The 17,859-nt window shown below is 36.9% G+C and overlaps 1 protein-coding gene across 1 annotated transcript; it reads right to left on the bottom strand.

The window, feature by feature from the left end:
- Positions 1-9,040: 9,040 nt before the first annotated feature.
- Positions 9,041-13,397, bottom strand: LOC132633973 (protein DYAD-like). The gene is made up of 10 exons (XM_060350315.1): positions 13,347-13,397; positions 12,690-12,816; positions 12,349-12,467; positions 11,556-12,241; positions 11,093-11,476; positions 10,890-10,952; positions 10,716-10,785; positions 10,561-10,617; positions 9,400-10,119; positions 9,041-9,301 (listed from the first exon to the last, which is right to left on the bottom strand). Exons 1-10 carry the CDS (start codon positions 13,395-13,397, stop codon positions 9,125-9,127), a joined length of 2,454 nt encoding a protein of 817 aa, XP_060206298.1. The 3' UTR covers positions 9,041-9,124.
- Positions 13,398-17,859: the final 4,462 nt, after the last annotated feature.

Here is a 17,859-nt window from a genome sequence, read left to right as displayed (position 1 = left end):
CATATGTTACACCTCGCATTTTCATACGTTGAGTTTTGCCGAATGTTAGTTGTCCTAGTCTTGGGAAGTGGGACAAATTTTTAGAGGTCATGAGGATAGATATGTCCATCTTGGGTATATAATGGAGTAAAACCATGTTTAGTAAGCCTCGGGAAGGTTTAAGACTCGTCGGATCATCAGAGTTATGTTTCGGTGAAAGTTTGGCAAAGTGTCACATTATGGCGCAATATGTGGCACAACATGCTAGCAGCAAAGTGTGACAGTGGATTTTGGTGATGTTGCGAGGCTTGCGACACAACATGCGTCTAGCAAAGCACGCTTTGCGACCTCGCAACTTCGCAGCATATTGTGTCGGTCCAGAATTTTCTGGACTACTATAAATAGACCAAATTCGACCCAAAATCATATTTTCACCATTTTTGGACCTAGAAATCTCTAGAAACTCTCTCAACAAGTATTCTTATGATCTAAGACCAAAATCAAGAGAAAATCCAAGAGAAATCAAAGATCAAACACCAAGAATCAAGAGAATCAAGTGCAAAGAGGCTCACTAGGGCTTGTAGAAGTCAAGAAATCCCTTGGTATTGGAGTTGGGGGTTTTCTCAAGTGAAGTATCTTGATCCAAAGATCATTCCTACATAATCAAAGGTGAGTTTTACATCTATTTCATGTTATTCCAGGGAACCTGACTCGGGAACAGCTTCTTACTAGTAGGAGCTAATCACAGTATTGAGTGGTTGAAAGACCTGGATTAGAGAAGAAAGTAGCATATGAGCTCAAATATGGAAATAATGGTATTTTGAGTAGTAAGTTAATTTGAGTCATGATTTTTGAGTAGTAAGTTAATTTGAGTCATGATTCTTAGTATAAGATGAGTATAATATTGTTATGAATGATGCCAATGACGTTGAGGAAGTATTATGGGAAGAATGAATATGTTGTTGTATTGTAGTCATGGTTATGGATGACTTTGAAAATGAATTTGAGAAGTGAACAATGTTTAACTTGAGAAATCTATTGATTGTGATATTATGGGAGTTGCTATTGCTATTTGGGAGTTGTTTTATTACATGGAGAAAGTTGTTGAAACAAAGGAAATGCTGCCCAATTTTCGTTAGCTTTTAGTCGCTTTAGTTTAGACTCAAGCATGTTTGAAATGATCTAATTTAGCACAAATTCTCTTGATGTAGAGTTGTGAGCTTGGAAGGAGAACTCTTAGTCGTTAAGGAGACGTAAAGGTATGTAAGACTAGTCCCTTCTTTTTCTAAGGCATGATTCCTACGACACGGCTCCCTTTATCTTTCCATGACCTTCTTACATTCCGGAAAATATGAGTCAATGTTTATAAAGCTTCCTATGGGATAAAGATAAGAGATATGTCATGAATATGATAATGACGGTGATAAGTCTAAGCCTAGAGATCCTAAAGCTCCCGATATGATATTTCCACGAAGTTAATCCTTATACGATTCTTTGATGTTATTCATTGTTGCTAGACCAACCTTATGATGCTAGTTCCTTCAAGGTGAGGTATGATGAGTATGATTACCCCATAATGGAATCGGGGATATGATTACTCCATAATGGAATCAGGGGTTCTCGACCTTACGTCACCCCAATAGAGTTGTAGTGTTTAATTGATTCGTTATGCATGCTTTCTGTTAAGTATATGACGATGAGATTACACCGTGCCTAGAAGGCCGGACATGTCACCGCTAAGGCGGGCTGCATACGATTACACCGTGCCTAGATGGCCGAACATGTCACCGCTAATGCGGGCTGCTTATGATTACACCGTGCCTATATGGCCGGAATGACACCACTAGTGGGCGGCGTGTGATAGTTACCCGGACGCGGGTTAACGATGATGGTGTTTATATGATATGCATACATGTGTTTTCCTTTAAAGGTTAAGCAGGTTATATCTTCAACTCATGTTTCATTGTTTCCTTATTATGCTATTACTATTCATGCCTTACATACTCAGTACAATGTTCGTACTGACGTCCTTTCTTTTTGGACGTTGTGTTCACGTCCACAGGTAGATAGAGAGATGGTGTGGATTCGTAGGAGCTTATCAACAAATTCACAGGAGCACTCCATTATTCCGGAGGTGCTACTTATGATCATATTCTTTTGTGTATATATATTTGGGCACGACAGGGTCCTGTCCCGTCTTTATGTCTAGTACTCTAGTAGAGGCTCGTAGATACGTACGTGTGGGTTGTTGATGTCCCACGATGATCACATTGTATATCATTTTTGTAGCCGTGAGGGCTTATGCATATAGATATGAGTTGCTTTAGAGATTATATATGTTCAGGTTGAGTATGATGATTAGCCTAATGAGAGGTGCACAGTAGTCAGCTCTGTGTACCCGTCATGGCCCCTGGTCGGGTCGTGACAACATAATATCCACAACATTCCTATTCCTAGAAACACTAGAAGCCCATAATTTTCATGATTCTTATGATATAGTTGATAATGATCCTTGTGAAGATAATGATGACAAGTATGATGATGCTTTCAATTCTAAAAACGCCAAAGCTTGAAATTCTTAATGTTCCCATGATACTATTGAGTTTGTCACATGATTATCGATTGCATTCATTGTTGTTGGTCCTATCTTATAATAGTTGTTCTTCCAAGGTGGGATATGGCGATGATGATGATTTCATAACAGAAATCGGAAGTTTACCGACCTTACGTCACTCCGATCGAGTAGTAACGTTTTATTTGGGCTCTTGTGCATGCTTTATATATATGTATGTATGTTCTCACACCGTTCCACGCTATAGTCGGCCAGGCAGGCGCGTAGAGGCGCACACCACTGCAGTGGGCAGCTTATGATATCGTCCCAGATGCAGGATGCTCGAATGCGGGATGATGATGATATGATGATAACACCGTGCCTATATGGCCGGGCAGTGTACTATATATATATGTATGTGTAAGATGTTTTTTAAAAAGCTAAGCATGCATGACTTCCGCCTTAAGAGGCATTCAAATGTACAGGTTATCTCTCTTATCCCATGTTATTTTCTATATCTTTTATTATATTGTCATTCATGCCTTACATACTCAGTACATTATTCGTACTGACGTCCTTTTGTTTGGGGACGCTGCGTTCATGCCCGCAGGTAGACAGGGAGACGATTTAGACTCATAGGCTGCTTTCTCAGCGTTGTACGGGAGCACTCCACTTGTTCCGGAGTTACAGATCAGTTGGTATGGTTCCTTGTGTACAGATAGGGATGGCGGGGTCCTCTCCCATCCTTATTATGTTACGTATTCCATGTAGAGGCTTGTAGACAGATGTGCACAGTTCGATGTCTTTTGACCTTCTCAGTTTATATTGTGTTATATCATTTTGACAGTCTTGTCGGCTTGTATACATGGGCCCAGTTTGATGACGTATATATGTGTATAGCTGTTTCGGGCTTGTGTCCCTATAGATTATAAGATATATTAGCTAGTACAATGGCCCACTCAGGTATGGATATGAGATGTGTGTATGTTTTGTGATGCTCGGTAGGTTAGCTCCGGGTGCCCGTCATGGCCCTCCGGTTGGGTTGTAACAAAAAATCAAGTCATATACAAAGTGGGCTAAATTGGGTAAGAAGGTAATATATATATATATATATATATATATATATATATATATATATATATATATATATATATATATATAGGTTAATTTTGATAGCATTGTTGCCCCGGTTAATTTTGATAGCATTGTTGCCCCGGTTAATTTTGATAGCATTGTTGCCCCAACTGATATAGAGAGTAATTATTCCTTTTTATAAAGAATGACGTATAAGCGAGGACACTTCTTCTTCTTCCTTTTTTTTTTTTGGGTGAAAACTATTTTCATTAGAGAACGTTTTCACAAATTCACAATTATCGAGCACTAAAATATACTGTAACTTTTTTCAGGAAAAAAAGTACTTTCCAAGAGTTAGAATTCTTCTCGGCAAGATATCAAAAAGTGTTCCATAAGCAGACGCGGCCATAATTGTATTGAGACAAAAAGTTAATTAATACAACATTTTTACTAGTGAAGTTAATATTACCAAACTAAATAAAATTACCATAATTCTTAAAAAGATTGAAAACAAAAAATTCTCACATATATAAGTCAACTCTAAAAATAATTAGTATTATATTATCCTTTCATATGATTACTCTAGTATGATCGTCCAATTGAACTCAATCTCGCCATCCCAATACCAAGTTGGGCCAAGTTTATATTTTAATTAGGAGGAAAAAATTTATATATGCAAAATAAGACTCATAATTACAAAATATAGTAGGAGATTTCCGTTTACAATTCATAACATTAGAATTCTTACCAAAAATATTCAAAGGCAGTGAAAACAAATACAGTACGAGAGATTTAATACCTCGAGCGAATCACGCTTCTAAAATATTCAGCGTGATCTTCTTCGCCAAATTCTATCCCACCTCCTCATGTTTTGACATGTTGACCTGAGGGATGCCTTTTTGGTCAAACAAGAGTTGACTTTGACTCTAGAACTTCCTAAAATTGTGAGATTAATTTTTCTTGACTAGCTTGGACTTGTTAATGTAATTTTGAGTAGATTGAAGCCGTTGGATGTAAGCGAGTTTGATCTTTCAAGATAGGTTTGCGTGCTAGATATAAGACAAGTGAAACTTTAACTCTTAGGGTGTGTTCGGTATGGACGAAAATATTTTTTAAAAAATATTTTTTAATTTTTTCATATTCGTTTGGTCAAATATTTTGAAAAATATTTTTCTTAAAATTGAAGAAAATGACTTCTCAAATAAAAATAGAGAAAACAAGTTCACAAGTTCATTCTACCAACCACTCTACCACCACCCAACCCAATCCGAACCACCAAACCCCAACCACTCCCAACCCCCACCCACCACACCCCCACCCAAAAAAAAAAAAAAAATTGAAAAGAAAGTTTTGACATTTTTTTGGATTTTTTGCACCCACCCACCCAAACCCCATACCCCCCCCCCCAAATATTTTTTTTTGCACCCCACCCCTCCCCCGCACCCCCTACCCCCGGCAAAAAATATTAATATTTTTTTTAAAAAAGTTTTGACAGTTTTTTTGGTTTGTTGCACCCCCCACCCTACCCCCCCCCCCCCCCCCCGCAAAAAAAAAATTTGAAAAAAAACGTTTTGACATTTTTTTTGGTTTTTTGCACCCCACAACCCCCACCCTACCCCACCCCAAAAAATATATTTTTTGAAAAAAAAGTTTTGACATTTGTTTTGGTTTTTTGCAACCCCCCCCCCCCCCCCCCCTTCCCCCCCAAAAAAGAATTGAAAAAAAGTTGACAATTATACAAATTGAATGTTTGCGTGGTTAAAAATTAAAACTTTTGGAAGGGGTGATGGGGTATTCTGGGTGGGGGGCGTGGGGGTGTGTGGTGAAAAGATTTTTTTGGGGTAGGGGGTGTCTGGGGGTGTAGAAACCCGCAAAAGACAATAAAAAACTTCAAAAAAATGTTAGGGTTGGGGAGGGGGGGTGTTGGTGTTGTATGGGTTCCACGCAAGGGGAGAGGGGGATGATGGGGGATGTGGTCGTGTAGAAAATTTAGAAAAAAAAAATTAAAAACTTCAAAAAAAACATTGTGGGAGGGGGTGGGTGGGTGGCGAGGTAGGGTGCGGGGAGGGGGGTAGTGTATGGGTTACGGGAGTGGTTGGGGGTAGGGGTGTAAAAAACAAAAAATAAATAGAAAATGGAGGGGGTGGGGCGTAGAGGTGGGTGAGTGGGAGTGGGGTGTGGGTGGGGGTGGGGGTGGGGGTGGGGGTGTGGGGTTGGGTTGGAGTTGGTGAGGGTTGGGTGGGGGTACAAAAAACAAAAAAAAAAAAAAAATCAAAAGAATTTTTTTTTTGGAGGGGAGTGGGGGGTGGGTGGGTGGGTGGGAGTGGGGTGTGCGTGGGGTTGGGGGTATGGGGCTGGGTTGGAGTTGGTAAGGTTTGGATGAATATTTTCCAGAAAACGTTTTCTATCAACCAAACGAACATGAGAAAATAAGTAAGAAATTCACTTATTTTTCACTAACCAAACGAACATGAGAGGAAAATATTTTCCAGGAAAACATTTTCCTCCGTACCGAACACATCCTTAGTTTACTTGCTTTTCTTAAAATCATAACATGTGGTTGCTTGTATGTATTTAAACCATCTAGTTCATATATGTGGACAAGCGTGAGCTGGGTTGGATAGTTTTAAAATATCAAAAAGTTGATCGTGAGGGTCTTGAGTATGTTTTCACATACTTTTAGAAGATTCAATGTCATGATATATAGATACACGCACACATTGGTTAGTTGTTTAGCGTGCTTTATCTCTCTTTCAGTTTTCAAAAATTTATTGAATCTGGATATGATCTTGTTTAGTAGTTTAGCTTGCCTTATCATTCATTCAATTCTCAGAAGTTAATGCTGTATCTCTATGTGATAATTGCTTAGCTACTTAACATGCTTTATCACTATGTTAGTAGCGTACACAATGCCTGGCATGAGGATGTCTTTAGCCAGCAGTAGTTGCCGGTATTACAGAGACCCGAACAAGATGAACAGTCTGTAGCGTTCAGTGGTATCATGCATACTTTACTTTATTGTGTGTTTTCATGATCTCAGATTCACTTGTTTTTACTGGTATATCATTCCTATACTTGTATATAGGGTTAATTATACTAAACATCTCTATAATATGAGGTAGGCTGGGAGAGCGAGTCGATGATCTTATTCGGTCTTTTATGATCACAGTTATTAAGTGTGTGCATGTGTAGTAGTCGGGGATTCAGTCACTGACCAGTGACTCTAGCTTGTAGTCAATTCGTGAGCCACCACTAGACCGTCGAGGCAGCTTCAGCTCCTATCATTTCATTATAGTATGCTTTCTTTATTTCTGGAGTTGCTTCTGAATTCGGTTGTACTCAGATCTTAGTTTCTTTAGGGTTGACTCTCTATCTTTTTTCATTTCGTTTTCCGTACCTATTTATGATAAGATAGCTTTAGTAGTATTTCATTCTTCTTTTATTCTTTGTTATCCGTAAGATTTAGTCAGAGGGCTCGCCTAATGGGCGGTGGCGCATTAGGTGTTTTTGTCACAGCCGAATACCATATTTGGGACGTGACAAATACTCCATCCTGTCTCAAAATATTTTTTGTCCTTATTAAAAATACTTATCATTTTATTTATTCAAGATAAAATTAAGTAGTTTTTCCCTATATTACTCTTGTATTAATTACATTAATGAGTTGATTTTGTGAGTTCACATACCAACATTTAAGATGTTTCATCATTAATATAGTAAATATTCATTGAGGAGAGAGAACATGATGACATATGTTAAGAGGGTAAGACAGTCAAAATGTTACCCTTATAAATAGGGGTGTCAATGGATTTCAAAAAACCAACTTAACCGACCGAACCGTACCGTACGTACCAAACTGATTTTTAGGTCTTTTTAATGAAACCGATGGTTTTTATATAAATCTATGCCGTACAGAATAATTAGGTTAGTTTTTAATTTTATAAAAATAAACCGAAAAAATACCGAACCGTACTGAATAAGTTTATATGTGTAGAATATATTCTATTTATTAAATCTAAATATAATAAAATATTGAAAGTTTCGCCTTGGATTCGGGATGATGAAAACGACTACAAGCGGGCAACATAATTAACACCTAAAGTTTTAACGCTGAAACCTATTATACTACTCCTATAAAAATTAAATTAGTTCTAGCATGAAAGCTACAAAGTATTAGATATCTTTCTTCTCGTATGATTTTGAATTTATCTTATTGGATACTTAATATTAGTAGACTTCGTTCTTGAGTCCCATCTTGATTGATCTTTTCCCTCTCGTGCGATCTAAATTATACTTTTTGTCTTTGGTTAACGTTGTTTTACACTATCGTAAAATAGTGGGATCAATCTTTACTCTTGCCGTCTTTCATGTTTTCTTGATTCATCATCCTTTTGTCAAAGTCATATAGAATTATGCATGATATCGTATCTTTAACTTTTACTAGTGACTATAACATGATGTTCTTTTCTAAAAAAACCAAAAATTAATCAAACCATATTGATACCGAAGAGAAACGGAGATGATGAGATGGTTTCGAAAAGTCTAATTTTGGTCCTACAAAATCAAATAACCGAAAAATTGGTATGATATAAAGTATATAAAATAACCGTCCGAACCGTATCATTGACACCCCTACTTATAAATGCTTTCTTAATGGACGTGTAAATGAAAAATGCGATAAATATTTTTAGACGGAGGGAGTATGAAACACAATTAATGAAAGAATGACTTTTAATGTTCGTATCATTCAAAGGCGACTTAAGCAGGTTTTATTTTCGTACAAAAATATGCAATTAATGAAAACGATGCCTTCCTCAGCAAGTGAAATCGTGCATCATTTACATGGTTTTTGCCCCTTCTGACGATGAAATCTAGCAGTTAATGAAATTCAATTACTCCTATTTTTTTGGTACCCCATTGATGAAGGGTACGAACTACGAAGTCTATTCTCAGTCCTTTGCTTGTTTAAATGACAAATTTAATGCAATAAATCATTACTTATTCATTTTGTCAAGTGTCCTTTGAATTCGAACAGATATTTAATTTCTTCAATGCATTTACATAGCTCATCTACTTATCGGTTCAACACAAATGACCAGCGAAGAGGAAAGATACCTTGAATACCTGGTTTTCGTTATTTGGGTTAATAATCTAATCATACAGCGGTTAAGGCGTGTTTCCTAAGCAATGTACTAGATACTAGTTTGCTATAGCTGTGTATTTTCAACAAGTAGACTTTGGAAAGAAAAATCATCAATTTTTGACAATTAAAATTACACTTATCGTGTGATATAGATTCCTGCCGATACCATTAGAAGGTAAGCATCCACAGAAGAGTTGTAGCATACACTTAATCGTGTGATATAGGTTCATATCGATACCATTAGAAGGTAAGTATCCACTACAAAAGTAACTCGAGGCCAAAAAACAGAATAGTCAAGCTATGCTTGGAAACGACGACTTAATAGTCTTAGTTACTACGTACTAGTCTATTTATAAGTTCCCCTAAATATGCACTTCTCATCCAATGATGGACTCATTTGAGTCGGTGTTTCTTGGAGTAGCCAGAACTAACCAACTTGCAGCTCCCTGGGGCAAGGATGTGGCAGAGGAAGAGCAGCATTTGCTTGCTTGTTGCTGAATCTGGCTAGCGCTGTCGTCAACTGAAGCTTGCCGTGGTTTGTTGATGTTGACTCCCTTCACCAGAGAGCAACGTACAGAATTAAGGTGGCAATCAATTATCAAGGAACATAAGTAAATAACTAGATTGAGTGCAAGGTATTAGGCATTGAGACAGGATAAATTATACTCACATGATGAGGCATGACAGTAGTAGTTGTGGTTATAGTTTGTCTTGATGTTGGGGTTTGGCGAAATCCTTCACCAACATTGTTAAGAGGGACATCATTTAAGTTGATCATAGTAGTTGTCTTGTTTCCAGCTGAGTAATTCATGTTATCCCCAGCTCCATAGCAAGTTTCACTAGAGATGGTGGAGACAGTAACAGTGACTGCTCGTCTTTCAGGGACAGGCTTGACAGGGGAAGCTGGCAGGCTGTTCTTATGAAAAGGCAGCAATGAAGGAGGAGCTATGGCACTGGAAGAAGACACTGAGGGTGGTGTTTGGACCATATGAAGATCTTCCACCTGGACCACAACCTGAGGGGACATGTTGTTACCACCATTCTTGCGGACCATGTTTGGCCAAAGGAAACTACCCTGGGGTTTACACAGTCTGAACCCACTCTTTAGCCTTTGTATCTTGGCTGCTTTTTCCTCAGCTCTTGGGGCACTATTTCTTGCTCTTTTGGGGTTAAATGTTGCTGTTACCTCCTTGCTCTGATCAGCAGCTACTTTTGATCTCTCCATTGCTGCTACTGCTTGCTCTCCCTGTTTCTCACTTTCTTGTTCCACTTGCTTTTCCTTTACTTCAGCTAATCGCTCAGTTGACAACATTAATGTCGAGATTGACCTTTCCTTTTTTTCCATTTTAGACACCAGGTTCAGAATTTTTTCCTGTATTCATAACTCAATTAACAGTACTCCACAGTCCACAGCAATTATTATTAATAATACCACAATGATCCTGCTTTAGTAACATGCATCTCTACTTCCTCATCTAATCAAACATAAGCACCACCTCTCCCTTTCCCCTTCACTCCTAACCAGAAACAAAAACTCAGAAAACCAGAGAGGAAATAATGCATGTTTGACACTAGATTAGAGAAATCAGAAATAATTAAGTTGGGTATCTCGAATGTAAGTTGAAGCACAATATGAAACTAATAAGGAAGTGTTAGTTGCATCTATTTTCAAGCATTATATGTGCGGCTACATACACCACAATAGCAATATGGGTCCATCTGACCAATTTAGGCTCTGGGGTCCATTAATAAGTTAAGAAAAGTGGGGAACTAGAGTTTATCCAAAACGGGTTATAGTAATTAATTAAAATACCTCCATTTTTGCCATAAAATCTGAATTGGCTATCATTAATTGTTTCTTGCACTTTTCCTGCCACAAAAACAGAACATCAAGTATAATTATCAAACGGGTTATTAATTTGGAAACCATTCAAATGACAAACTTCTGCTTTTAGAAATAAAATATACCATTGTCCTTGAAGTCAAAATGGATTGGCTTTCTTGTTGCTTCTTCTTCAATTCAAGCTCCTCAATCTTTCTGCTCAAACAAATTAAAAAGAACATATTAACACAGCCATATACAGATTATATTTCACCAACATAAAAGCTTTGAATTACAGTACTTATCATCAGTGTATTCACCTTTTCATCCTTCCAACTTCTTCTTCCAACTGTTTCTTTGAAAGCACCATTTCCTCCCAGTCTCTGTTTACCACCAATAAAATTTACAGATATAACAAAACCATCAGAGCTCGACATGAATAACCATAAAACAGCTCTTTTTTTTTTTCCTGGAACATGGACATGCACTTTGAAGAGCTAGTGTAGCATTTTCAGCTAATTACCTTTTGAGTACCATAATCTCATTTTTGAGGCGCTTGAATTCCTGGGCACAGATGGGGTGTTGAGTCGGGGAGTCTCCAAGTTTCCAACCAGGTGGTGGAATCCAATAAGGATCATTAACACCAGCCTCCTTCCTGATGTTAACAAGGTCAGCACTTTCCAGCCAATACTCCATTGCTCCCTCAGCATTGTGCCTGCGTCGAAAACGTTCAGTCCCTCCAGGTGCAATCTTACCGGCCATGTGTTTGAGCAAATGATCCAACAGCCCCGTATCTCCAATGTGCTTTCGTGCCTCTGCTCTCAACTCTGGTCTGATAATAGGGTTATTAGCAGTTGCACCCTTTGACTTCATCACCTCCATTAAGTTCTTCTCCGCCAACTTGTACCTTCAGGAGTAGGTTCAATGAAGACATTAGAAATTAAAGTGAAGTGTTTTGCTGAAACTATAACAGTAGCTTTACTTACCTCTCTGTAGACCAGCGGTCTTTGGGGTCTTTGTATACAGTCAACTGCCTGCATGTGTTTTTCTTCTTAGTTCTGTTTTTCTGCCTTTGCATCTCAACCCTTGTTTTCTTTGCCTTTTTTGTTGTAGTTGCTCTTAAGCTGTATCTTTTCCTCTTCAGGTTCCTGTGAATCTTCTCTGCTACAACCTCATCATCGTTCTCCTCTGTTTCTTCATCTTTTTCTTGCTTTACTCCATCCTCTTGATCTTCCTCATTATCTTCTTCTTCTTCTTCTTCTTTGTCAGCTTTTGCAGGTAGCTCCACCTTTGAGATTTCATCTCCTTGAACGAAACTGGAGGAAGACTTGGTGTTGTTGCTTTCCTCATGTCTGCCGAGAAACTTGACTTGACGGCGTATTCCCCAGGTAACCATTCCATTGACCTTGAGATGAGACAAGCAGTTGCCATGCTTTGGAGGAACAGCCAAATTAGTGGAGTTGAGCAACCAGAAGCTATGAAGATGCTTCTTCTCAGTAAACTCATGAGAAGGAACTTGACGGAGAAGCACTTTATTAGCCAGAGCTATTCCCATCACAAACTTCTCGTCAAGAGCTGGATACATCTCCCGACTGCTGTTGCTGAAGTATGTTTGTAGTGACTCCATGCTCGGAAACCTCACTGCCACGTTCAATGCACTTGTCTCGCTCACCTGATCAAAAATCAAACAATATAATAGCCCGTTATTTCTACGGAGTATATATCAAACCATACATACTGTATATATTTGTTCAAAATAACATCAGATTATTTTCTCACCATTGCTACTCGGATGGACTTGAGTTGAACTGGAGTTCTGGGAGGCAAATATATATGATCAATCTCGTAAATAGAACCAATCCAAATTTTCATCTTGGCTTCCACAATTTCATTGTCTCCTGAAAAGTGGAAAAAGGGATAATGAGAATACATTTTGCCAGAAACCAGTAAACTTTTGAAAACCCAAAAACTTTGATAGAGTAAAATATTGTATACAAGTAAAATAAGCAGTAATGTATAGAAAGACAAAAGAAGAAATGAGGTATAAGAGGTTGATTCAGATGCGGCTAAAATAGAGTACTAGTACTACTACTGCAGAAAAATAGAGAGTGAGTTTGTACCGTGGCATTTAAGGGTAGAGTCATTATCTGCTGTGGGCATAAGTGGTTGGTTTTCATGTCTGGCCATAGCTGGTGTGTCTGCACAGGCGACACTGGTATGCTTTTGCCCTTTCAGGTAATCCATTTCCTGTATACGTATAGATAAAGCTGTATTACAAAATATGAACAACACCCACTACCACCTTTATCCTTCTCACAGACTAGTACTATACGGCACGTACTCTCTTACTTTCTCTCTTTCCCCTTCTCTCTCTCTCTATTTGCATAATACAGTATACTCTACATGACTTTATAATATTATGATCCCTTACTAGAATATTATATTAACATGCATAATCTAATTGTGCCTTTAAATGTTTCTTTCGCCCCACTCATGCGGGTTAGTATTTAAAATCACCATCATGAAGAAGATTTCTTTTTGTCTTTTTGCCGTTACTGCAGCGAGAAATACACTACATGCACGCACTCGCATTGAAAGCAAAATGCTTTTTTAATTGGCGCGTCTACTTTTTTAGCGCGTGTATATTACTCGCATTAAATGAAGCCAAATAATGGCGCAACAGAAAAAGGAATTGTCTGATACAGAAACAATCTCCATGCCAGAAATATACCTATTTAGAGAGAGAAAATGCGTATCTATAGAGAGAGAAAACTTACGAGGTTGGCTTGAATGATTCTTTTGGATCTTTTTCTGTAGTAAGTTTCCATTGCCATTATCTGTGAACACATAAAGCAAAGAAAATGAGTGATTAACGCTAATGATTTACATAAAAAGTTGGTGTTTTTTTGGGATACAAATTAAAAAAGGCTGATGGTGACTATCTGGAAGTGGTGCTGGCATTAGGGTTTCCAGAAATGATGAGTACCATGTATAGTAATGCATTAAACATAGCTGCTAAAAAGCAAAAAAGATCAAAACACACATACAGATAAATACCCAGACATGAACTGATAAACCCTCAGTGTCCTCTCCTATACGCCAAGTTTAACTTATGTATATTCATCCAACAAAAACACTCATAAAAAGGTGAAAAACCCCAGTGCTTTTTGACTAAACTGATCAATCAGAAAAAGCTGTAAACTTACGGAAAAACTTGCAGATAAACGATGCATGAGTTCATATTCATATCAAAACAAAACGAAAAACAAGAAGCAGTAATCTTTTTGGTTTTGTTTTGAAGATTTTAGCTTACAAAGAGAATAAACACATGAAATTAAAAACGGTTGCTATTTCGAAAATAACTCGAACCAGTTTCTAGAAATTAATAATCTTTTTGGTTTTGTTTTAAAGTGAGCCCTAGACTACATTTTTGCTTTCCCAAGAAAAAAACAACAACATGGCTTCGTGGAGAAAAAAATCAGTATCACAAGAAAGAAACCCTAACTGTTATCTATATACATACACACCAACATACATAGTAGAAACATGCATGTGAAACACTATTAAAGGTTGAAGCTAGAAATAAAAAGAAGAAAATGAAAAGCCTGTTCATACCTATCTGAAAACAAAACCCTAGTCTTGGAAAAAATGCAGTGTAAGAATAGTGAGTGTTTGATGGATATTGCTGAAGCAAAGAAGATGGAAAATGAATGGGAAAGTGGAGATCTTTATGAAAACCAGTACGTGGAGAATTTTTTATTTTTACAAATATATTTGAGATGCTTCTGGAAGAAGAATGTTTTACAAATTGCCAATGAGAAATGGAGTTGAGTGAGAGGAGTTTGTTAGGAGAGTTGGAGCAGTGAAATTGAGCTGCACAGAAGATAGAGAGAGATATGATAAAGTAACCGATTATGATGCAACGGCGAACACTGGTGCATGTTGCTGCTCACGTGCCTTCCCAGAATGAAAAGTTTGGTCCCCACTCTCTAAAATGACCTGTATGCCCCGAAGCTCTAACATAGTCCTTATCTTTCGTTCCGTTTTCTCCTCTTCTATTTCTTCCCTTCTTTGTATTGAGCCATGGTTAGACTAAGAGCCTGTTTGGATCGTTATCTATTTTCAAGCTCATTATCTATTTAAAGATTGTTAGCCTTATTTCAAGTTCAGTTCTATCGGTTTAGTCCTGTTGAACTGTAGTAACTTTGTGATAAACCATGCATGAATAAAAAATTTCTTGCCATTGTAATTTAAATTTTTACAATGTTTTGACTTAATACTCAGGTAGTTCAAAGTATGTGAATTTATGAAATTGATGGAGGAGGAGGTTATCCTAGCTATTAACAAAATGACTAAAATTTAAGTACATTATAAACTTTAGCTATATTTAAAATAAAACCATTAAAAGTGGTACCTAATGTCATTTCTATGTTAGACCGATGCGGAACTATGGATGCACAATGGTTATTCAAAAACCGAGTGAATTTAACTTCGATTCGGTGTTTTTTCAGTTTGTTTATGAAATAAAAAACCTATAAAACAAACTTTTTTTATAGGACTATAATTAAAACGTAAACCCACTTTACCTTATTAAAACAAACTAAATAAAGCCTCAAACATTACAACATAACATGGTACAGCTGCAGAAGAAGACTAAAATGTTTGCTTTATTCTCCTCCTTTTTCTTCCTCTACTTCATCAGCATTTTTTAATGGAAAATCACATTAGATGTGACATAATTTGATGCAAATTTCTTCTCTCAAATCTATATAAACTATGAGTCTCAGGCCTAAGAGAACTTGAAACTGTCCAAGACTTCGTTGGGAATATTCATAGATAAGCATTTTCAGTCTATTTCATCCGGTCACTTTTTAATACTTAACTTTTATTATATTTTTGTATTAGGCGACCTTTAAAAATACTGAAAATTAACCGAACCGTACCGATATCGAAGAAAAACCGATTTGATTGTGGCAGTTTCAAAAAGTTTGATTTTGGTTATATATAATAGATTAACCGAAAAGTTGGTACGATATAAATTTTTTCAAATAACCGACCGAACCGAATCATTGACACTCCTACACACAAGTACTTACAAACACTCTACTTCATCCGTCAATCGACTATATTTATAGCTGAATATACAGAATCGTTCATATTGAATATTGATGTACAAGAACTACAATTGTCTTCGTTCTCTTATCTTTTCCCTACTACTTTTTATTTATTAAGGCAGTTTAGAAAAATATCATTATCTGCATGTTAATCGTCACCAATGAAATTTATATAATTCGAAGCATTGATCATAGAGCAAGAGGAAGTATTATAACATCGGGAACGTGTTCGCACGTCTTTACAACTTGCAATGTCACTTATATTCCAAAATTTCCAAAAGTCAAACGCATCGTAGAAGTTCTCCACCCAGCCAACTCAGAGAGTGTGAATTGAAGGAATCATCTTAAATAAGAATTTAAGATACTGGCTTAATTAGTACCTTCAATATTTGGAGAAATATTGATGTTTTTGTAAATAGCTAGTACTATTAAGAATGATAAAAGTATAACTATTTAAGCAGAATATAGTCCAATATATATCCATTTCAATAATAATTATTATATTGGTCGATAAGAATGGGACCAGGGAGTTCAAAGTATGTATTTGTAACAATCGAACCCGCTAGTCATATTGTCTGTTTAGGCCTAAGCCATCATAATTTTATAACGTGTCACTAAATTTTAATACTTGTTTACTTATATACTCAACATCTCTTTTGTGTTTTCCTGATATGAGAATTTGTCTAGCATGTTGTGGCCAGGAAAGGTCATTCCTCCCTGAACGTGTTGTTTAATTTGCAAAATTGGCAACTAGCATTATTATAGTAATTTTTTTTAATTATTATAGTAATATGAATTAAGTGAACTTAATTAGCTAGTAGCTACTAATGATATAGGTGTTCTAGTTCCAATCAAGTGCTGTTTAATTTGGCCACATCCATGGACCAGAATCCTCTCATGGATTCCAACTCCAAGTTGCAAAAATATTTCCTTTTCCCCGTCCTTGGTCTTTTGGTTATCACCATTTTAACTCACGGCCAGCCAGTTTTTGATGATCAATCACGTAATTAATAGTATTGAAAAGCTTTTCTTAATTTCTAATTTCCCGAAAACTAAACTCTTGTCTATCTATGGTGTTAAGTATAAATTAAATCAACTTTTCTTGTGCACTATTTCTTTCAGGATTCGTGAGCATCGATTGTGGATTACCAGAAAACTCAAGCTATACTGGCAGTTTTTTTCCAGTAACTTACACAAGCGATGAAATGTTCATAAACACTGGTGCAAATGCACATGTATTGCCTAAATTCATACACAACGATTTGGATATATACTTGGAGACAGTTCGAAGCTTTCCAGAGGGGCAAAGGAATTGCTGCAACCTAAGAACTTCTAAAGACAGAGACAACAAATTTCTAGTACGTGACATTTTCATGTATGGTAACTATGATAATAAAAGTCAAAGTACCAAAGTTTGATTTGCATATTGGTACTGAGCTCTGGGACACAATTCAACTACACAATGCCTCCCATGTAGTCACAAAGGAGATTATACATGTTTTTCCTACGAATTATACGAACGTATGCCTCGTAAATACGGGTAACGGGACACCTTTTATTTCAGCATTGGAGCTACGACGATTAAGTTCAATGTATCCCTCTGAATATGAAATATCACTGGAGCTTAAAATGCGTTTCAATTTCGTTTCTGATCGTTTGCCACTGAGGTAAAACTACTCTTTCATTTCGGGATTCAGAAACCCAATGCCTTAATGGATCGGACTGACCATGCTAACCGGTCCACATTTATTCCTTTTTAAAAGTGCTCTTTGTCAATAAGTGTTTTTAGTAGAGTAATCTCCGACTAATCAATTTAAAAAAAGGTTTTGCCAGCGTTATAACACTAATTTGTGCTTAGTCAAGAATCGAAAAGTGCTCCCGGTAAAAGTTACTCCCTCCGTCTCAAAAATATATTCTTAGTTTGACTTGATATGAAATTTAAGAAATAAAGGAAGACTTTTGACATGTGTGGTCCAAAAGAAGTTTTAGATATTTGTGGGGCTGTAAAATATCTCATAAAGTTAAATTGTTTCTAAATATAGAAATGTGCCAATCTTTTTGAGACAAACTAATAAAGATAATTTTTTTTGGACGGAGGAGTACTACTTTAATTTTTTTCTGGAAAATGATTCTTGCACTTATTTTCCCCCTGAAAACTTGGCCAAGTACCTCAATT

Source organism: Lycium barbarum, chromosome 3, assembly GCF_019175385.1.
Source record: "Lycium barbarum isolate Lr01 chromosome 3, ASM1917538v2, whole genome shotgun sequence".
Classification (NCBI taxonomy): Eukaryota; Viridiplantae; Streptophyta; class Magnoliopsida; order Solanales; family Solanaceae; genus Lycium; species Lycium barbarum.
This window is presented reverse-complemented; position numbering and strand designations above follow the sequence as displayed.

What these genes read in the sequence shown, in the direction of transcription:
- LOC132633973 (XM_060350315.1), bottom strand. Translation starts at nt 13,397, where the DNA reads ATGGAAACTTACTACAGAAAAAGATCCAAAAGAATCATTCAAGCCAAC. An exon ending in AGTCCATCCGAGTAGCAATG is followed by an intron (nt 12,242 to 12,348) that starts GTGAGAAAATAA and finishes ATTTTTGATCAG; the next exon opens with GTGAGCGAGACAAGTGCATT. An exon ending in ATTTTATGGCAAAAATGGAG is followed by an intron (nt 10,120 to 10,560) that starts GTATTTTAATTA and finishes TTATGAATACAG; the next exon opens with GAAAAAATTCTGAACCTGGT.